This window comes from Misgurnus anguillicaudatus, chromosome 14, assembly GCF_027580225.2.
Source record: "Misgurnus anguillicaudatus chromosome 14, ASM2758022v2, whole genome shotgun sequence".
NCBI classification, from domain to species: domain Eukaryota; kingdom Metazoa; phylum Chordata; class Actinopteri; order Cypriniformes; family Cobitidae; genus Misgurnus; species Misgurnus anguillicaudatus.
The window spans coordinates 16071013-16094923 of NC_073350.2; the positions used below are offsets into that span (position 1 = coordinate 16071013).

The 23911-nt window shown below is 36.3% G+C and overlaps 1 protein-coding gene across 1 annotated transcript in view; it reads left to right on the top strand.

Annotated features, from left to right (window-relative positions):
- LOC129427212 (inactive N-acetylated-alpha-linked acidic dipeptidase-like protein 2) overlaps positions 1–23911 on the top strand; it is a 329030-nt gene that overhangs the window by 236301 nt on the left and 68818 nt on the right. The window contains exon 10 of the mRNA XM_073875958.1: positions 17537–17683. Coding sequence (XP_073732059.1) covers positions 17537–17683 — 147 coding nt within the window. The remainder of the gene's footprint in view (positions 1–17536; positions 17684–23911) is intronic.

Below are 23911 nucleotides of genomic sequence, written 5' to 3' on the forward strand. Positions count from 1 at the left end.
CAGTATGATGCCTTTACCGCAGTTCCATTTTACAGTATAATACTCTTACTGTAACCTAGTTTGAATCGATCCCGGGTCGCCCGTGTCGTACACTGTAAAAAAATCCATAGAAATTGCAGCTGGGTTGCCGGTAACTTACCGTAGATTTAAATTTATGTTATTAACTGGCAACATTTTGTTCAAAGTTAAATGAACATTAAACATTTAGTCTAACTGGACAAAGTCTTTGTCTTTACAGAGTAAAACTAAAAAACAGCATCAAGCAAAACATTCTGGGAAACAAAATCTGAAACAAAAAACTGAAAAAGGTTGAGGATGATTTCTGGTTCCCAGAATGCTTTGCATGAGGCTGTTATTGTATAGTTTTATTCGGTAAAGATAAAGACTTGTTAATATTTAAAATTAATTTAACTTTGAACAAACTCTTGCCAGTAAATAACATAAATTTAAATCTACGGTAAATTACCGGCAACCCAGCTGCAATAACATTGTTATTTCTACGGAATTTTTTTTACAGTGTAGGTCTTTAACACTACCACAGTGCCACAGAGTCACTTGATGAAAGTTATTCGCTACACTCCCCAAGTAGCCTCTTCTGTCACTCGCCCGACATTCCAAGGAGCGAAATCTTGGCGTCACTAGTGTTTTGAAGTCTTGAGGTCAAATTAAAATCTGACGGTCAAGCATTTATCCATAATCCCTTTCTTGTTTTTATCTTCAATTCTCAATAAATTATTTACAGTGCTGAAAAACAATTAAAATTTTGAAATTTGCTTCACTGCTAAAAGCATAACAAATAAAATGTATTTCATTACAAAGATATATTTTATTTTTCCATTTTATATGCTTTTATAACACTGTTTTATTCAACTACAGTAGCACTACTGCTGTTGTTTTACAGCAGTCTACCGCAAATTCAAAACATACAATTAATCACTGTAAATTAAATGTTAATACCCAAAATGCAATGCATATTACAGTAATGAACTGGAAAAGAAAATGATGGTATTTTACTGGCCATTTTGTGGTAAGTAACTGTAGAAATTACAGTTAAGTCTAACAGAAAATACATATTTGAAGACCATTCAGAAAGAAATTTTGTTGAGGAGAATCCGTTAAACACCATAAGGATTTTTCAGCAAAGTCCTCTAAAAAGAAGAATTAAACGTGGCGCATAAGTTAGCAGTGCAATAGGTTTTTACCCGATTAAAGAAAGTTTAATGAATATATTAAAATATTCAATCTATTATATTAAATATATAATGATTAATGATTTGTGCTATTTATTTTTATTCAGAAAGGACAGTGAAGAGTGACTGGAGACTTTTTTTAGAAGTGGAGAATGGTTATGCAGATTTGTTAAATACCAATGAAATAACTAAAGTGACCTATAAGACATTTCAGTTACTGTTTAATTAAGTGAAACTGAATATAAGAGCTTAAAAAATTCTAAATTACAAGAAAGCATTTGGAGGGTTTTGCTTTTGAGCTTTTCAATTACAACTAAAGAAATAAACACATCCATTAAAGGGGACATATCATGAAAATCTGAATTTTTCCATATTTAAGTGCTATAATTGGGTCCCCAGTGCTTCTTTCAACCTGGAAAATGTGAAAAAGATCAACCCGGTAACTTAGTTTTGATAAACTATTCTCTGCAAGCATGTGAAAAATAGATCATTGACATTTGGCTCCCCTTGTGATGTCAGAAGGGGATAATACCACCCCTTAATCTACACTATCCAACCACGGCACTGTCGTTTAGTGCAGAGATCCGACCATTTGCATTTAAAAGGACACCCAAAACAACAAATTTTTGCTCACAATTTTAACATCCTATAATAAATTATCTATATGGTATTTTGAGCTAGAACTTCACATACGTACTCTGGGGACACCAAATATTTATTTGACATCTTTAAAAAGTCTCGTGAAAGGTCCCCTTTAAGAAGCAGCTGTAAATCCAAATTGCTATAATTCTCATTTGACTGAAAACTATCCTGGCTCTTTTAATGTACCTTAAATGCATCTTACTGTACCTTAATTCCTATCAAATAAACAAAGATTTTGAGAATAAAAAAACACCAATTTGCGAAATGCCCAACAGATTTCTTCTGTTTTAGAGAGTAATTGTCTGACTCGGCCGTATTACACCAGCAATATAATCGCATTTTACGTCTACAGAATTCCAAACACATCTATGTTTCATTTTATTTTCTCTCCATGCAGACTTGTTTCTGCAGCTGGCTTTCCAACTAATGAAATACTCTCTAAAAGACTTTCTATCAAGATGAAAACATTGTGCATTTACGGCACACTCGTGTCTTGAAACAATGTAAAAATGTTCAGCTTTGCTTGGCACAAGTAACCTGTAAAACATGAAAATGTGACATTTTTGGAAGTCCTGTGAATGATAGATTCCTGACCTTAGCAGAAACATGATCAATACTGTAAAAATGAACTGAAAGAGCCGCACACCGTTGCGCTGTACCCGCATACGATAACCCCTTCATCTGATAAGACACCCTTTTGTCACACATACCATTACCCAGAATTCCTCACACACTTGAATAAATCAACCAGTATAGATGATCACACGCACACTCATGAACAGAAGGTATAGTCACCAAGGGCAGAGTCTTCCATTGAAATCATGTGGCAGAAGTGAAGCCCCTGTTGCCCCCTAAAGGGTTGTAACTCTTCATCCCGTGGCTCCGCAGAGCTGTCAGTCAGCACTTCATAAAAGCCAGGTTGGGTCCGCAGCACGATAACATCATCTGCCATTCTCTAGATTAGACCCTTTTCACGGGGATTTCATCAAGATAATGCATGTTTTGTGTGCGTGCCGTGACACGCTAATTGCAAGCCATTAGCGAAAGCATTTGGCAGCCTTCGGAGGAATGCGTCTTATGCATACAGTCTTAGATTTCTGTGTCAGTTAGTTCATTGTCGCCCTGCTCTTTTTAGCACAAATGGATCTTTATTTTACACATGATTGTGTCTCCGTGCATTCAGTTTTGAATATAGACATGGATTACTCTTTTGTGATTAATAATGGGCATCATGGCAAATGGAATTGTGTATTTTTGAGTATTTCTCTAAAAAAAATCAACCATGTTAATGCATAATTTATAAAAATATGAAACATTTATGCATTTCTACACGATCCAGTGTCTATTTCACATTAAAGCGTAACTAAACCCCTGGTCAGAGCCTGACTCCACCCAATGGCAATATTTGAAAAATGCAAGAAAAGTGGGCAGATCCCAACGGAGATAGAGGGGACGAACTAAGCTCGTACCAAGTGTGTGGTGAGATCGTAACAAGGGCGTGGTGAGCTTGAACCTGCTTACATCATGAGATCAGCATTGTCCTTGGTTTACATCCTTGCTACGACGTAAAAAGCAGCCTAACATGGCTTCATCCTCTTTGTTGGGTGTTCCTGTGGGCAGGGTTTTTGCAAATTTTGAGACAATCGAGGAAGAAGCTTACTGTAGTGCAACCATTCATTTGTAGTTTTTGAAAAGCGATTTCTGCAGACTGATCTCACAGAAAGTCATGTTATAGTCACAACATTTAATTAATTTGTTCGTGTCCATGGCATGAAATTCAGCTTTTTTCGTGCCTTGAGTACGAATGTCTTTTTCGTGACACTCGCACGAATTTCTATAAATAGTTTCTTGTGTCCGTTGCACCACTTTCTTTTTCGTTTCAATTTATGTAATGTATTCTCCTTGTTTTTTTTCTATTTGTTTACCATTGTCGCTTGGGGTTGGGTTTTCTGTTACATTTTTAGACATCCTAACCCAAACCCGAAATCTAACCCCAACTCCAGGCGAGAATAGATTTAAAAGCGGAAAATAAGCATGTAGAAACCAATACATAAAATTATCCTACATCCTGATTCAAACCCAAATCTAACCCCAACCCCAAGCAACAATTATTTAAAAATAGGGGGAAAAAAAGAAAACAATACATAAAATGACACGAAAAAGACATTCGTGCTCAAGGCACGAAAAAAAAACTGAATTTCGTGCCGTGGACACGAATAAATTAAGCAAATTTGTGTGACCATAACACGACTTTCCATGAGATCATGTTAGCTTTCTGTTAAAGGAAATATCTCCTTTTGCATTGAACTTGGAGCATTGTAACTTTGCAGATGTGGTTTATGTTCAAACAGCAACATTACACACTAATTCATGTTAAAAATGCTGGGTTGTTTCAACCTTAAATGTTGGGTTGTTTCAACCTTAAATGTTGGGTTGTTTTGACACATTGTTAAAAGGGACTTTTCACAAGACTTTTTAAGGTCTAAAATAAAAATGTGGGGTCCCCAGAGTATGTATGTGAAATTCTAACTCAAAATATCTAGATAATTTACTATAACATGTTAAAATTGCCACTTTTTAAGTGTGAGCAAAAATGTGCCGTTTTGTGTATGTCCTTTAAAGCATAACTAAACCCCTGGTCTGACTCCACCCACTGGCAATATTTGAAAAATGCAAGAAAAGTGGGCAGATCCCAAGGAGATAGAGGGGACGAACTAAGTGTGTGGTGAGATCGTAACAAGGGCGTGGTGATCTTGAACCTGCTTACATCCAATAGGAAAATTCAACTGCAGTTGCCACCGTTCAACCTGAAGAGGGCAGCACTCAGACGTTTTTACACCATATATTGTAGTATTGAAACACTTTACATCCAAATGTCAAAAAACTTACTAAAATCAATGAACAGCACTAATAATGCCCCATTCTTACAGATCATTAACTAAAAGTTAGTTTAGGGTTTAGTTACGCTTTAAAATGCAAATGAGCTGATCTCTGCACTAAATGTCAGTGCCGTGGTTGGATAGTGCAGATTAAGGGGTGGTATTATCCCCTTCTGACATCACAAGGGCAGCCAAATTTGAATGACCTATTTTTTTACATGCTTGCAGAGAACGGTTTACCAAAACTAAGTTACTGGGTTGATCTTTTTCACATTTTCTAGGTTGATAGAAGCACTGGGGACCTTAAAACATGGGAAAAGTCAGGTATTCATGGTATGTCCCCTTTAAGTCAATATATAATCATTTTCCAGGTTAATTTAACCAACAGCTAGGTTCAACCCTTTTTGACCCAATGCTGGCTTGAAAACAACCCAGGATTTTTAAAGTGTAGCAAAACTTTGTAGAAATGGCAGAAAAACAATCTTGCACATTGTGTCACATCAGTCATGCATTCACACGGATATGATTGCTAGTTTCACCGTAATCATGGCCATGCAAAAATTACCTGCTTTATTTCTGTAATGAGTTTTTAGTTTCTGCATTTCGGAAACATTTGTATGCAACCGGGTAAGGAGCATTTTACAGCCAAACGTCCCACACTAGAAGACTGCAGTGCTTTTCACTAGATTAAATCATTTCCTCGTATTAACGTCTCGTCTTCATCTCAGATTTGTGCTTAACCGCACAGCGATCTCATCGATCGAATAAAAAGCACACAGCGCAGGGTCTCGCATACTCCGATCACAAATGTTGAAGATCATTCATCACCGCTGCGTGTGTGGACCGGCCAAGATCCGCTCACACACTGGAGGCCACAATGTGATTTCAGGCACTCCCTCCTTGTATTAGTGATGCTGTCTGCACAAGCACATGGTTTATCACCTCTGCTGGCAATCAGTTAGTTCCCAATCAATAGCCTCTCACTGGCCAACAGGCAACAAATTAGCAGCCTCCCTTTGCTTGCACCACACTTGTTTATTCTGGGAACTTTTTATCATGGGGAATCTAACCTGTTCCACTGCACTTAAAATGAAAAGTTAAGCCGTGTGAATCCGTGTGTTTAATTAAATGTTGTATGAGCAGCCCTTTAAACCGGTCAAATGGATGGCCTTTTAATTGTACTGTATTGTTTCTGAGGGCCGTTCGGAGAGCACAACACGCTTTGTGCGAGGAACAAGGTGGACGCTAAAAGCTAACAATTACTGCGTAGGTTTCACGTTGAAACCAATGATTTACATTTGTGTTATTCAAAGTTAATAACTAGCTTTTTAGACGCAGTGCTAGCGTTTCAAAACTTCACGTTCATAAAAACACACCTTCACATGATTACAGTATTTCAGTTCCAGTGGTTTGCATTAGACAAGCAAGCTGCTCATGCGTCCGTCCTCATTTTCCAAGGCTCGGGTGCGCCACCAACTGTGCAGCGACAGACCTTTCGAGCGATGCAAAGGGACTCCCTTCTTGTTGTTTTTTAAATAATCTTAGCCGTATTCACACATTTTGTTCTTTCTTTTATGAATGTATCAGCAGTTCCAATTCCATTTCTCTGCAAATGTAATTTCCAAAGGTCACCTTCTGTGAGAATAAATTATCTTCACAATGCAAGGTCATTTTCCGTCTCCAGCGCATTCACAACCAGATAACAGTTTTGTTCGGAGATTTGCCAGGTCTTCTTTTCCCTTCTCTTTCTTTCCCACGCGCCCACTCTGTTCACATCCTGTTCCCTTTGTACTCTGCGAAATTTCAGTTTGATGGCATTTTTCATCAAACTCATTTTCCGACACTGAATTAGCTCGTGTACCTGTGACTGTTCGGATAGATTTGCCATGCTTTGCTAAATAAATTTAGCTTTAGAAGTACACATATTCAGTGAAAAGTGAGAAATGCAAGGCAAGCATTGATCTTTATATATTATATACCTGCTTTTTCAAATTGCTCTTCTTACATTTCTTTTGATGCCTGTGCTCATGGCAAACCATAACCCAGCTGATATTTGTGTCTTAATAGTTCCTACATCCCAGTGTATTTTTCCAGATTTTTTCTTCTCAGAAAAGATCTTAGCAGTGTCTCAGACAATTCCTAGATTTGTCAAGACACCAAAGTCTCATCTTGTCTGTTTAGCATCATTTACAGTTATGCATTTGGCAAATACTTCTATCCAATACGACTTAGAATACTCACACTATCCAAACCAAACCGTGCCAAAGCGTGTTTGACTCCAAAGCCTGGTTCGTTTGATTAATGTGAGCGCTCTGTACCCGGGCATAGTTTGGTTAATCGTGCCCTCGCCACCTTCCAGAGGTGGGCTTGGGCTCAAGAGCACAGCTAAGAAGAGCGAGACATCAGTTGCGTGACATTCATTCAACTTCATCTGCTTTTGTAAATATATATGATGGGCTGCAGTGTTGAGAGAGCGAATAACTTCTTTTTTTTTTATTTTTATAATTGCATCCAAGTGGCGGCCAGTGACTTCTTTCACGAGGGCGCATAATGCGAAGCTCTTCAAAATATGTTTTTAGCCCATCATGTGTGTGGCTCATCGTGTCAAAATATGTATTCGGGGGCGTCATGTAACCTATGTGCATCAAGTGTCATGTCAAAATAAGTGCCTGCTGCAGACGCTTCAAATGGGTTTTATGATAAAAGAGATGTTCACGTTTGCCAGATACTTCATCTGATGGGTAACCAGAGTTTAGTGTTGAGTGTCTTGCGAGTTAGTTGTGAACGTGATAAACCCTTTCGATGCGTGTGCAGCAGGCACTTATTTTAATATGACGCATGATGCACATAGGTTCACATGATGCACCAAACACATATTTTGCCATGACGAATCAATAACAAGACTTTTACAGTGGTTTATTTTTGACAAAAAGGAAAATAAATGACAAGTAAATTACCTTTGTTCATATATCATATCTAACGCGTATGTAAACAATGTCCTTGAATTCTTGCCTGGCTGCCAAACCTCTCCGCACAGTTGTGATCCACGTTCGTTGTCTCTCCTCGTCTTTAGCAGACCAAAAAAAATTTTTTTCGACAAGGTATTTGTTTCAGAAATCAGTTAGCCACTAGCCAGACGATAAGATCGTTCATGTCGGTTCAGGCGCGGAACCGAGACAACGCAGGTGTGTCAGATGAAACCATCTATTCATGAATATCAGCTGACGTCACTCACATCTCAAACTTGTCTTCCGCCATTTTTAGTATCTGAAGTGGTCGCAAAAGAACTAGAAGCTATGCCTTCAATATATTGTGAGCATCAAAATCGCTATTTTCACAACACTAAGAAAGCTCGACACAACATGCTACTTTGCTCGAAGTATCACCTGTGTCTCTACATGTAAACTCGAGCTTCGAAAACATTGTTTGTGTACAAAGAGTTTACTAAAAAGAAGGTTTTTTTGTGACTTTCGTTGTTTTGGCGTCCGCTTGCCGCCATGTTGCCAGTCAAGATGTATCGATCTCCGAATGCTACGTAAGGAGGGAGGAGAGTAAAGATGGATAGCTCCTAAAGCATAGTTCCATATAAATGCACGGATAATTTGCATTTTGTTGCAAGTGAAAAACAATATCAACCTTCTAGTTAAAAAAGCAGCCTTATATGAAATTTATTAGTTCGCATTCGGAAGTCGATTTTTTATGTCTGGCAGAGATGACGAGCGGACACCATAACGGCCGGGGACAGTTGTTCAAAACCTTCCTTTTTGGTAAACTCTGTGTACACAAACAATGTTCACAATGCTCGAGTTCATGTGTAGAGATCCAGGTGATTGTCGTGCCTTCTTAGTGTTGTAAAAATTGTAGTAGTTCGGTAGCAGCAGACAGCGACTGTAAGAACGCATCAGGGATCGAGTAGGCATCACACCCTAACCAAGATATTTTTTTTAATGTAGCGTTTCTTTTCATGACAGTCGAGGTGCGAAATGTTGTCTTTCGTAGCCATTTTCCATATTCGTAAAAATCATAGACAGTAAAAGATAAGAAATCCTTAAATCGTAGCAAGCTAGCTAATGCTTGTCAGTAGCCTACTGGTACTCGGTAGGTACTCAAGATGGCGGCAGGCAACTGGAATGACGTAAAATGTCCCATGACTGATATTCATGAATAAGTAACCTGGCAATCAAACCCATGTTTTTTGTGCTGCTAACACATTGCTCCACCAATTAAGCCACAGGAACAATGCAAACAGGAAGTTTTTCTTTTTGCATTTTTCAAAAATTATACGTACACACAACGTATAAAAAAACACACTGTAGCCTATTGTGCATGCCAGACCAGTAGATGGTGATGTTACTTTGTAAAGAAACACTACACTAAAAGAAACAGGGCGATAAATACTAAAGGTCAAGACGGCGAAAACATTGAGCAGTTTTGTTTAGATAGACAATGTGGTAGGTTTTTACTGAATTAACCCTTGACTATAATGTGGCAACATTGTGTAAACTTCAAAAGTTTGCATTTTCAGGAGCACAAAATGCTGTTGGCTCGTAAACAGCACCTGAGACAACGATAAAACCAGGCGCGGAGCTATGGGCGGGCCTGGGCGAGCCTGGGCCCGCCCAGATTGACAGCTGGCCGGCCCAATCAGAAATGTAAAAATACTACTCTATAGTTAGACATGTATACTACTTTATGTGGTGTAATTTTTCTATTGCATGTTATTTTAAAAACAGTAAAATTATAAGTAAGCCTGATAACTATTTAAAAACTATTAAAGCAGTTGAATGTTGCGTTATAATGAAATATTCCCGAGCAGCTTTCAGCCATGATCACTTTGAGAACTTTTTTTGCAAGCAAGTAGAAAACGTATTTTGAATAACAACACGTTATAAATATGTGCTGCGCGCTTTCCTCTCAATAACATAAACACACAACAAATATGACAGCGGGGTAAAAAATAGAAAGAAAACATCTGATTACAGTGATGTTGTTTGATATAGCGATATAGCAGCACTATAAGTCACGCCACGTTTATTGCTACACTTTATACAATATAGCCTATTGCTTTTAAGCAACAAATAGCCTATCATAACAACCTATAAGCCTACTGTGTAATTGAGACATTAATTTAAGAAATGCATTAAAGCAGAAAGACGTAGTTGCGGAAATATAGTGGGTTCACTTCAATCCACACCACAGACGTTCTTGGTTTGCTTCTTATTTATTAAATCGAGGCAATTGTTTGATCAAACATTGATTAATATTAAGATACAATTTATACAAAACGAAATTCACTTTAAAGAAAGTCTTTCTACAAAACAAACCTCGCAAAATCGCTTGCCCGACGTCCATTACGGGCTATGGCGAATTCCTGTCGGGCTAAAAAAAATGATGCGCCTTGGCCGTCGGGCGGAGGAAAAAATATTGTAATGTGTTTGCATTCTCTCAGATTTAGTTAGGTAATTATCTTGTATGTAATTCGCCGTCATCTTGTTAGACATTACTATCCTCACTAACAAGTGAAACTGTCAGGAAATGAAGTGAAAGCATTAAATCCATTATTCCTTTCGTTCACGTCTGATATGCGCGCTCCTCGGCTCCGCTCTTCACGAGTAGGCTTGCTCTTGTGCTCATCAAAAAGTATATTAAATGTTTATTTATTTGTCATTTCGTTTAACCTCAGAGTCTAACATTATTCTAGCAATTCCCTTTTTCTTTATTTATTTAGTAAGTTAACTTAAATATGTGAGAACGAAAATATATTTTTAGTGATTTGCATGAAGAGAATATGATGTTAGAAGCTTCATTTTAAGCATTTAGTAGCCGTATTTATTTAAACACTTTAATAGGTTATTTAAAAAAGTATAAGGTTTTTTTGGTTCATTTATATTTCCTGTCACTGTGTGCAGGTTCTTTGTTTTGTAGGCTATGAGAGCCCAATATTTTTTTTACCAAAAAGGCTTAATAAATGTCACGTTGCATTACAATTTAAAGTATCAATAATGTCAAAAATGTGACGTGCAGTTCGGGTGTGTGTATGCTGTTTAAATTAGTGTTCTGAAGTTTTGACGAATTTTATAGACTTGTTATAGTTTCTTATTCAAAAGTGACACCCATAGATTCAGGCCCACCCGGACTTAATCCATGCCCACCCATATGTCACGTTCTGCATCCGCCACTGGATAAAACAACTTGACTATAAAATAAGAAGCTTTGAGGATTAAAATAGTCTCTTGGCTCAGCCTGTGGGATATATTTAATAGGATGTGAAAGTTTTCGGGTCACATGATCAGAGTGATCACAATGGTAAAGGCTGCTCATTTGCTAATGGTCTTCAGCAGGCAGCATTGTTTCGCACGAGCTGAGTGGATGAGCAGCTTCATTTGGTGTGGCTGTCTGCCAGTCTCTCCTTTTCTCTCCTCACTACACACCGGTCTATTCAAGCTCAAATATATAAACAATGATTTTGCCATCTCGTTATCATTGCAGACAGAGAAATTAAATATTGATTCTCCTAACGGGGACAAGGAATTGCTGTACAGAAATTACCTATTCTCCCTCATTCTCCACTACAGAGCGGTTTCCACTGTCACATTTTACCTCAGGAATTTGTGGCTAATTTTGACTTTAATGGCTTTTGCTGCCTGTGAAGATAAAGCAGTCCACTTTTTTCAGTATGAAGATACATAGATAGTAAGCCTTGCACAGTACAAACAAGAACTTTTTACAGTGCACTTAACCCTGGCTTGTCATCTTTTTTAAACCTGTGGCCGGTTGCATAAAACTTTAAGACTTCAAGTTAGTCATGAATTTTTTTCTTCACGACTGATCATAACTGTTTTAAGTATGTTACATAGAAAGGTAGATTGGTCTAATTTAAATCCAAATAATAATACTGATTAGCCCTAACTAATTGCTAGTTAGTCAGAATCATACTTAAGACGCAGTCTTAACGTCACGGTTATGTTTATGCAACCGGCCACTGTAAACCTTTATAAACTTCTGGCTAAGATCGCTTTTAACCCTGGGTAAAGCAAAGTTTCTTATAGTAACTTTGAAAGAAAGTTGGTACTCCACATTAAAGAAATAACTAGCGATTTGGTCAGCTGCTGCGATACATCAGCGGTGCCGTCATATTAGCAGTGCCAAGAGTTGCAAGTAAATGCGAGTAAATGGGGAAAATTTTATATATAAAATACAAAAACTTTTAGATTTCTCAACTGATTTCAATGAATTTTATTTTGTGTGGAGTACATAAATGTTCAGTCTACAGTTGCTTAGAATCTTGATTAAGACCACGGGTCTGTTGAATGCTTTATTCTGATTGGCTGAGCAATGTTCCATGGGTGTTGATTATTTTTCTGTAAGCCGAAACCTACCCTGTCAAATGTCTTAAAAATAAGCACCAAAACGTTTTGCATCATGCTGCATTAACACCTTGGGAGTGCATTATTTTCTTAGAATTCAACAGCCCGTCGTCACTATGTATTGATTTGGCTTGTGGAAATATAATATAACTTAATGTACATGAAATAAAACAAATGATTACCATTGTGAATATTGCTTTTTGTATTGTTAATCCCAACAATTTAGTTTTCTTGTGCTTTCAGCAAAATCAGCAAATCTAAATCAAAGAGTGGCAGGCATTCGTTTTTATAGCACTTAAGTGATATCTTGCATACTATAGCATATATATAAAACAACGATTAACAACATAAGGATTATTTGAGGAAAATCCTTCTCTTCTTTCAGCTACATCCAGGGGCGTCAGTTTGTGTTTAAAAGTGGTGGGGACAAAAGATCAGATGAAAAAAACATTACAGCAGGGCTGGAAATTATTGAATAACGGCGCATCAAAAATGGGCATAGCATAGGCCATTCAACAACACGAAAAATACTCAGCATAAAACCCTCAACAATGTCGACTGCACATGTAACAGTCCCTGCAACACCAGCTCAACCGAACAAAAAAATCATGAAATCTTGAAAATCATTTTTTGTAGTGTACACTTTATTTTTAAGAAAATAAGTCTAGTTAAAACAACCAAAATTATCTGCCAATGGGGTGAGACATTTTTGCTTAGATTAAGTGTTTAAGAAAAAATAAATCTTATTTTAAGATTTTTTTTCTCACCCCATTGGCAGATATTTTTGCTTGTTTTAATCACAAATTCACTTAAATTGTATATTTTTCTGTCTAAAAACAGGCTTATTTTCTTAGGTAATTCATTAGGTCATCAAGAAAAAGCATCTTAATTTAAGAATTTTTAGATATTTCTACTGAAAACAAGACAAAAATAGCAGTGAAAGTCGCACAGGTATTGCTTGATTTTTCAGAACATTTTAACCAAATGCTTTCAAAAAGTGGTGGGGACAAAATCAGCCATTTCAAAAAGTGGCAGGGACATGTCCCCAGCGTCCCCAGTGTAAATGACACCTATGGCTACCTCCCAATGCCTCCTCATATGTTTCTCTTCAATATGTCACTAAGTTAGCTAACCAGCGAACTACAGTAAGACGGACAATTTACACTGTAAAAAGTGTTTCTGTCTCTTAGTAGATTTAACAAAAATAAAATGTGAGGGGCCCTTGATAATCTTGAAATTATGCTTATTTTGTTTACAATAATACTGCATTTATGTTATACCACACATCATTTGCAACATTTTTAATACTGCTGGTTTAAAAACATATATTAGTAAATTGCCAGCAATTACTCTGTGAGAGCTACCTGTGCAATAAAATTCATGTTTACATACACTAATATTAAAAGCTGTGATGATTAGTGTGGATAGGGGCCCCGACACACCTTTTTTTCATATGGCCCATGTATTTTAAATGCTTATTAATTTGCAAGGATGGGAGCTCATAAAATGTACAAATTGTTTGAATACAGAGCGGTATTTTATTTATTTATTTTTCCTGGAACAATAGAGCTACATGGCTGGATTGTCTCAGCGTGTTCATACCTTTCTGCTTGCCGTTAGAATATTTAGCTTGTTTATTTATTTTTTGTGGTTTGTTGACTATTAATGAGGCATGCTAAAGTGATGGGAAAACTCTTCATTAGGATAATATCAATCAGACTCCTGCATAATTGCATGATGCTTATGCATGAATATCATATGAGGGTTGGTACATTCTGCACAGTAGAGTAACCCAACCATTGAAATGTTTATAGAAATTAATTATAAATAATGAACAGATTAGATTATTTAGGCTGAACTAATTGGCCTCCACAAGGGCAAAATGTAACAATGCTGTGCTAAATGCCCCATAATGTTTGTCTTATAACTAACTATTTCTGCGCTAAATTAATCATTTTGCTCTGGTCAAATAAATTATTTATTATGTTTGTGAAGACAATTACATCATAAAATATCCAAATAATTTTGTATAACAAAAGCTATGCAAAACTTGTTTCAACCTATGAATAATATCATAGGTTTAATCTGCAGTATCTTTATTATATAGTTGATTTTTGTGTTAATCAATGCCAGTGCTCTTTCGTTTTGTAAATGTTTAGCCAAAAGTTAGATTGAAAATGAAGAGCTCAGATGCAACAGCTAAATGGCATTTCGTCAAAAATGAGATAATGATATTAAAGGCGCAGTGTGTAAATTTTAGCCGCATCTAGTGGTGAGGTTGCGAATTGCAACCAACGGCTTAGTCCACTGCTCACCCCTTGCTTTTGAAACACATAGAGAAGCTACGGTAGCTGCCACTGGACAAACATGTCACCGTCTGAGACAACTTAGTAAAACAACATTGTCCGTTAAGGGCTTCTATAGAAAAATGGCGGCACAAAATGGCGACTTCTATATAAGGGGACCCTCTTTGTATGTAGATAAAAATATCTCGTTCTAAGGTAATAAAAACATAAAGGTTCATTATGAATAGTCTTTATACACCACTGATAATATAGTTTTGTATATTATTTTGCATTTCTGTCAAGAGATCCACACACTACACACTACACCTTTAACTGAATGCTCTCTGCACGTATTAAAGTATATGTTTATCAAATAGTTTCACTTTAAATCTGCTTAATCCACCCTCAGGCCATTCAGAAATAGACTGCTGGTTTGTTGGCAGAATCCATTAAATGCCACATTGATTTTCCAGCAAAGTGCTCGGAAGACAAATGTGAAATGACCGTAGATCACATTCAAACTTCTGTCCCTTGTGAGCAATTGGACCTGAATACAACCTGAACGTGGCAGTGCCCCATGTGTGCTTCAGTTTCTTCATGTTTATATTTTAATTTCTGACTTTCATCATTTGCAGTGTTTTTAGTTGCAACTTTAGTGATTTTGCATCTGTTTTGTCCAAAAAAGTGGATTTTTTAGAAGTGGAGGTTTTTGCCACAAAAGCTTGCATGCACTAAGGGGGTTTTGTTAAATGTGTTAAATAACAATAAAATGATTAAAGTGACTTTTTTAAATAAGGCAGGGCTTTGCACTTCTTCAAATACTGTAAGATGTTTTCAAATTCCGATTTCAATTCACAGTTGACTGTACCCCTGCCGCCTGTGTTTATTTATTTTTAATATCAGGTTTATGCTTTCAAACTATGCTACCAATGATCCTGCTAGGATCATTGATATACAGTACTTGTTTGAGGATTATGTAGCTGCATATATTTCTGTATGTTTTGACGGATATTACATCAGGTCATATTAAAGGAGCTATACAGCATAGGAGAATATGTTTATTTTCCAGCAGCTATACAATCAATACAGTTAAAACTGTAGTTTATCAACTTGCTGTAGGCAAGTTTCCACACAAATTAATTCAAAACCATTACTAAATGAAAAATCAATATTAGGATTAGGGTTTCTGGAGATTTTATGATGTAGATTTTATGCATTTCAATTACAGGAACTGTGCTATAAAACACTATTTAGTGTTTCATTGAAACATTGAGGCCATTAATAACAAGTAATTCATAATTTAAACTGTTCGAGGGATTGGGTTCCTGGTAAGCAGAAAATCCATCCAAAAAACAATTCTTTAATACATTAAAAGCATACTTTAATAAATAAAGCTATTTATTTTTTAGTAGTCACAAAGCACCGTCCAGCGGACTGCACAGGAAAATGTCCCACTGCGCATTTTGGAGTGAATTTCTCATACTAATAACACACTGTAGACTATCCCAGTGAGAACGTATGGATCATTAGAAGCATACTGTTTTCATTTCATTACTCATTTATCTCTGCAGGGCAGTGAAACAATATCCTTTATATAACAGTGAACCTGACGCACAGGGTCCTTAAAGAAGGGTCCTTTAGTTCACCTAAGAACACAAGAAAATTGAATTTATGGCATTACATCTCAAGAGGCATCCACGCAAATTATGGATGTAAACAGTAAAGCATTACACTGTAATTTCTCACATTTGCATTATGACTATGATGCACATGGGCTCCAGCCTTCAGCACCACCGCAGCCAGGTCTTACTGTTAATACGTAGTATTAATACATAACTTTCAAAACACAAAACATATTTTTTGTACCTTTAAATAGATCCCAAAACATACAATGTATATATATTTGCAACATTTAATTGTAGCATTATTACAATTTTACAGCAACAAAACGTAAAACATTTACAAATCTTTCATACCATAAAGATTTCTCTTTAACCTAGATAATGTTACCACCCTAACCCTGCCCTTTTATACCAAAACATTAAATATATATTTTTTAATATATTATGCAACGTAATGGACAGACGTGTATGATTTTTTTGTAACAATAGTAACAATATAGCATTTAAAAGATTTGGTCAAACTTTATTTTACCGTGTCCGTGTTACAGTGTAATTATATAATTAAATACTTTGTAATATAAAGTAACAACATGTACTTACTATAGCGTTAGGATTAAGATCAGGGTTTGGATTAGGGTTAGTTGCATGTAATTATGCATAATTAAACATTATTACTATAGTAAGTACGTGTAACTTGTGTACCAAAGACACTGTAAAATAAAGTGTATATTTCTTAAGCCAAGTATTTCTTAAGCTGCTAATACAATCCAACCCCTAATAATACTCAAACCAGTTTATTAAAATCATGTAATTTCACTGTTACATATTAAAAGCATAACAGACAAACAAGTGTAATCACATTAATGTTTTTTATTGTGAAATTTCGAAAACGTTCGAAGGTGCACATTTTTAAAAGTTCATCGGTTGAAAGACGGCAAGGTCGCAAATCTGTGACTTAGCACGCAAGAGCCAATGAGCTTTTGATATCACTGCCGTAAAGCAATGTGTCGTAATGCTTCTTGAGGCGCAATATTTACATTTAAATGTGTAATGAACTTGAGATTTGACAGTTACAGTCGCTGCTGAAAACTGGGATCAGGATTGTTGGATAAAGGGCTGAATTTGGATCTTTTCTTAGCAATCGTATTAATTTTTAAGATGTGGATTAAAGAGAATGAATAAAATTAACATCTTTCGTAAATTTATGGTGTGTTTTGGTGTAATTTGTGTTGGATAGGAGAAAACGCCTTTTGTGTGTCATAGGAAACAAACTAAATATTGACTTAAATAAATAACTCAGAAAATAACACTGAAAACATTTCAATAATTTTAGCAAGAAACGCTAATGCCAATACGAATACCTACGTATTCTTTACGTAAAAATACAGATATTCATATTCTCATGAGATGACGTTGACACAGACACAGTGTGAAAAGATAGATTTCTTCAGTTACTGGGCATATCATTCGATATATTGCCAGTATATACAGTATATTCATACGTGTAGCAATGTCAAAATGTCTTCACCTGTCTGTTTGTTTGTCTTTCAGAAACACTTGATGAGTTGCAGTAGAGGTGGTGGTTGTCCAGGGCCAGATGTTAGCTCACTACAGACACCTGGAGATTCAGCTTTCTTCTCCAATCAGCTCGGTATCCCCACAGTGGAGTTCACATACTCAGAAATTCCCAAAACAGAGGTACACACAAACACAATTATCAAGCTCTTTACCAAGAGACAAACATGCAGCAGGTTCCATTTATTTTAAATAAAATCTGTTGTTATTAATTCTGCATATTTATATTCAATTTATTTGTAAGCATTATACTGTACCTGTCAAGATTACTCACAGTTCCCGAATGAGGCTCTGTTATTAGTTTCACCACCGGCCAATCAGAATCAACCATTCCAAAGCACTGTGTGACAGTAAGAGAGAAAAATCAGATATGCAATTTGAAGACATTTATGGACACTTTCCCAGATTCCTAGAGAATGTCTTGGCGGTCTGAACCCAACCATATGTTTCTGTTCCATATGGATCTGGTCCATTGCTCTGGCATATGCCTTTAAAGCTTCTACCTGCTTATTTTCTCTCTCTCTTTGGCTGCTATTGTCTACCTTTCTCGACTTTTTTTCCTCACTTTAGACTCTGAGAATGAAGTGCTTCAGCAGAAGCAGAATTATAATAGCAAGACCACAACTGAATGAAAAAAAAAACATTTTCAAAAGGTTTAGAAAGTCTGAGTTCTGTAAGGCTTCAGGCTAAAATCTATGTACAAGTGTTCAGTGCAGCCTATTTGAATTTAAAGTAACACACATATGCAGAAACCAAAAATATTTATTAGGTTTATTACAGAATGAACTGTCTAATGCCAAATGCAGACAAATGTTTAACATAAAAAGTATTAAGTTCGGTTTTTTACACTTAAAGCCCTGTTTTCAGATTGTTTATGATGAAATAGAACGGTTTTGACTTAAATTTAGATATATGCGGCTGTCCCGAGAATATTTGGGTGTTTCTTGTATCACCTCCCACCTCTATAATGGCTGTATAGGTGCACTGGAACAATCCTTCCTAAAATGCATTAAACTTTTATTTACAAAGACGTGAAACTCACCGAGTGGTCAGGGGTGCAAAATGCGCATTCCAACAGGTTTTATCATAGTTTTTGTCCAACTCCATTGACTTGTATTAGATGTGCTGTGAGGTACGGTATTACTTCGCGCTTTGTATTCTTGCAATTGACAAAGGCGGATTATCGCCACCACCTGGGCTGGAGTGTCTATTATTTAAGCTCTAAACGGAAGAATATACGGGTGTGAGGGGTTTGGAAAAATAGGTCCACAAGTTTACAACGAATGCTAAAACACCTGTTGGAAAGCATCTTTTGCAGAGATTTTTGTGTGAGCATATCAGTGAACACCCCTGACCACTCGGTGAGTTTCACGTCTTTGTAAACGAAAGTTTAATGCATTTTAGGAAGGATTGTTCTTGTGCACCTATACACCCATTGTAGAGGTGGGAGGTGAAACAACAAACACCCGAAAATTCTCGGGGCAGCCGCATGTCGAAATTTCAGTCAAAACCGTTCTATTTCAACATAAACAATCTGAAAACAGGGCTTTAAGTGTAAAATACTGAACTTGTCCTTTAAATACAAAAATAACAAGACAGAATGGCCTAAAACAAGAGAAATATACAAAAGTAACAATTTGGCAAGAAAAGACATAAATAGGGCAGGTATAAAACTACCCAGTCTCACAAAATTATGTACCTATAATCACGTCATTTTTTGATTATTTTTTGTGATACTGTAACGAATTTCCGAGGTTTTTCATGATCGTACCACGAATTTCTGTTTATGTGTCATTGTCACGTATTGGTTACTCAACTGCTTTTTTCCTATTTCCCGAAGCGAATATGGTAAGACATTAGTACAAAACAGTTGAGTAACCAATGTGACAATGATGCATAAACAGAAGTTCGTGAAACGATCATGAAAAATCGCGGAAATTCATGACAGTATCACAAAAACGAATAAAAAATTATGTAACTATAGGTACATAATTTCGTGTGACTGGGCTGTATAAAACTAAACTAAATAGGGATGAACCAAAATTTCGGCCACCGAACATTATTGGCTGAAAATGGCATTATTGGTGTTCGGCCGAAAGAAAAAACGGCAGAAAATATAAACCTAAAATAAACATTGCGCGATTGTGGCAACTGTGTGCAATGTTTAAAATGACACACAAGTTCTCATGTTATGTGTCTCTTGCATCAGAGATCACACACATTCACGTTTTTTAAGTCAAGTCTTTTTCTAAAACACAACAGGCTATCAAATATAGTAGTTAGTGTTCATAGGGTTTATCAGTAACTGATAATGAAGTGCACAGCTTTCAGTAACTCATGCTGGAATGTTATGCAAGTGTTACTGTATGTACCTGTAGGTGATGACGTCTCTAAAGTTCATTTAAAACCTGTGTACATGAGCCCACAGAACAGAGGCTCACTATCATGCTGTGTCTCGCCTGTTGTTTTTATTAAAATAATTGTGTATCTTAATTAAACCTAGTATTAACAAGCTGAAGAGCTGCATTAATTTACTGCCGTTTTGCATAGTTTTCTAGCATTTTACATTTTTTAGATAAAAAGCTGTTCAATTTGATTCTATTTCATATAACTTAATAAAAAATATTTGGTTTTGTTATGTTTTCATCCAGTTTTGGTGTGTTACATTCAAAGATTATTTGAATTATTTGTTTGATTATTTTATTCGGCTTGTATCGGTTTGTAGTCCAACAAACAAATTACATTAATGAAACTAAAAAGTGTAATATTAATACAATTATACAAAAACTTTTAAAAAGTGGGCAAAGATTATTCGCGATCATAATACATCGCATACAAAATAAAAGTCAGTTTTTGCATAATATATAAATGTGTGCTGTGTCTAATATAGTAATAAATATATATATATATATATATATATATATATATATATATATATATATATATATATATATATATATAAATATATATATATATATATATATATATATATATACAGTATATATATATAAATTTTTGCGTTTCGGTTTTCATCCAAGTTGCATCCAGAATTTTTGCTGTCTGTTTTGACCCAGAATTTTCATTTTTGTGCATCACTATTAAAGACAATGGGGAACAGATGGGAACATATTTACTAACAATATGAGAAGGGCTGATAAAATTAATAATGAGGAAAACAAGGTGAAAGAGGCAAAGAAACAAGATAAGGTACAAGGACCGAGATAAAAAATATTAACAAGGCCAATGAGTTGAATTTGAGCTATTTTAATTGCGATTCCGATATTGCAAGTTGAAAAATCTGAACTTTGGCGAAAAAATGTGCGGCGTTCAGGAGCTTGAAGCCCCTCCCATGATGTGAATTTCCGTGTGAATGTCTCGATGACTAGAATTTCACGTGCGAATAAAGCGAGTACACTCAAAATGCGTCCAACTACTTGCGGTAGACGTTATGTACACACCAAACGCAGGTAATCACGTTACTCACTCTAGATAACTCGCGGGATTTAACTTTGTGTCATGCAAATTTTTCGCTCGAGTGATATTTTCCATTTTGGGCGAAGACGCGTTTAAGACGAAGAGCATGTGTTTTCACGGCAAACGCGCCCCCCATATCACGTCATTCGCATCACCCCACGCGAGGACGAATCTGATTGCGTCTTTGCATTGACTTTGTATGTAATCTATTCGCCCAAATCATTGAACTCACGTCTGGTGTAAACCCACAGAAAAAGTGCAAACTTCAAATAAAATAACTTTAAATAAACAGATTCATACTTAGTTCAACTTCCTGTAAATGACAATAAAAGAAGGATATGTTTTCACTAAGTAAAAATGTGTGTTAAAACAGAACAAATACTATGAAGAATTTACAGTACTTCGTGTTTTTACTCTGTTCTTGTAAAATGCCTCAAACACTTAAGTGTGAATTTTTGGCTCAGCTCAGCCTGTCACATCCCCTGCGTCCTCATCCCTTCGTTATGATACACGAGGAACATAAGGAACTGTTTCCTGTCTTTTCAAATCATTTTGCATGTACCACCGATTCTCCAGTCACACTGTAGCACAGTCAACCCCCAAGACTCCTTTACAAGTTCCGTCGACATTGCATTCCATCTGTCGCTGCCCTGATGATTGTGTTGTATCTGTGGTGTCCTTTTAGATGACCCGTGTAAAAGTATCCCAGGAGAAACCAGTCACACTGCCCCCATCTCTCCTCTATATAGAAAGATCTCTTAAAACCATCACTCAGTAAACCAGAAAGCCTAAATCTTAAAAGGTACAGCGTACAGTGATGTTAGCTCAAATGGTAGACCATTAGCAGTGCATTAGCAGCACAGAAAGATGTAGGTTCAATTCCCAAATAACACGCATACATACTGATAAAATGTATAGACCTTTTGCGTGTTTGCAAACGTTTTTTTTTGTGGGCGGAGCCCAACTGGTGGCAGAAAGTGAATGCTTCTCAATAGCTGTGTGAGTGTTTTATCGTTAAACTGTGATTTTTAAGGATCCGGGGTTCTGTAGAAGTCTGCTTCCCCTATATTTCTCTTAAGTGTAATGTTTCTTATAACGTTTACACCAAGTTACATTTATTTTTTAAATAAATTAAAAGTTTAAATGGCTTGGCTACCGATATGTGTGCATGTATGTAATGTATATGTATTGTTCTTTATTGGTAAATCAATTATTTTACAGTATGAATCGCTGAAGTACTTATAACTACCATGTATTCTGTATAATATCATTTATTAAATATTTCATCATTTTCCTGTTTTCAATTTCTTCCTTATATTTTTAGCCTACGTGTTTGTTCTAAAACTATTAGGTTAACATAGAAATTAATTTGTATAGGCCTGTTTATATATTATTAACACTTTACATCGTGTGTGTTTGTGTGTGTGTGTGCTATGTTTATATATTTATTAGTAAACACCATAATTTAGAACAAACAGGAAGAAGAAATAGGCTAAGATATAAGGTAAAAAGAAGTAATAGAAAACGAAAAAATATGAAAACTTTAATAAATGGTAATATTATTGATATTATGAACTAATTCAAATCTTTAATCTTTCTAAATAAATTATAAACGTAACGTGATGAAAACGCTATAAGAAACACATAGAGGGATCAGACTTCGACAGAACACCGGATATCTTCTCTAATTATTTTCTATTCTAATTATTAAAAGATTTTCCGATGATTTCATCACTCCAGTCTGTCCGGTTGAGGGCTTATTGCAACCATAAACACCTACGTTTATCTTCAAATGGTGTCTTCGACAATAGTATACTATAAAAATGAAGGTCATCTATTTTGACATTCCTATTCTGACACTCAACAGCACAACAAGACATTTTCCAGTGAGTTATATTGTTCGTTTAACTCGTGTCTAATTCATTTCCACTGTTTTTCTGCCACCACATTGCGCGCGTGACGTAACTGTGACGTCAATTTGCAAAAGGTCTATAGCTTGAATGCACTGTAAGTTGGTTTGGATTAAAGCATAAGCCAAATGCATAAATGAAAGTAACTGAAATATTGTCTGCAAGCCAGACCAAGTTGCCCATTTTGTTATTTTATACATATTCATGTATAGAAAGAAAACAAAAATTACATTTTATTCAATTATTTATTTTCCTTGTTTGTGCATTCACAAGCAGACTAGAAGTTCATGCCGTGACCTCCTGACCTTGTTGCTTGGAAGGCCAATTTAGGAAAAAAAATCCATCTGTACACGTTCAGTATATATGTACTGTATGTTTGGAATGGCATGTTCTCAAACATTTCACACATATCACAGTCACTGCTTTTTTGCAGGTCTGGTGGCATCTCTCTCTCCCCCACTGTTGTGCTTGACACTTTCTGCATGTTGGCTTGTACATCTGTCTCATCCAGCACTCATGCCTGGCTAAGCATTTGCGGTGCAATACTGGTGTGTCTTAAACTGTGAGAGTAACCTTTTCCTGGCATTCAGGCCATCAGGCTGCATTAGCACTGTAGGTGGCTGCTGTGTTGGGAAACAGCGCTGTCTGTGCTGTGACACAGCTCACAGCCTCTCTGCTTCTGCTTTCTGCCGTGTGTTGTGCCCCAGGAGCCGTCTCTTTCCCACATAGCAAAATCAAAATGACATACTGCCTCCGAGCCTGTATATGCCGCAGCTTTTTTCTTGTATTTGTTTGCTCTTGTAGGAGTAGTGGTGGATGTAGAACTAGGGTTTAGCATTTGGGTGTTTCATGGGTGTATTGAATTAAACTTTGAATTAGATCCCACCCCACGGGATGTTGAATTGAAATATGAATTGTTTCAGCTACATCCCAGAGGATGCTAAATTGAATTGATTTGACTACATCC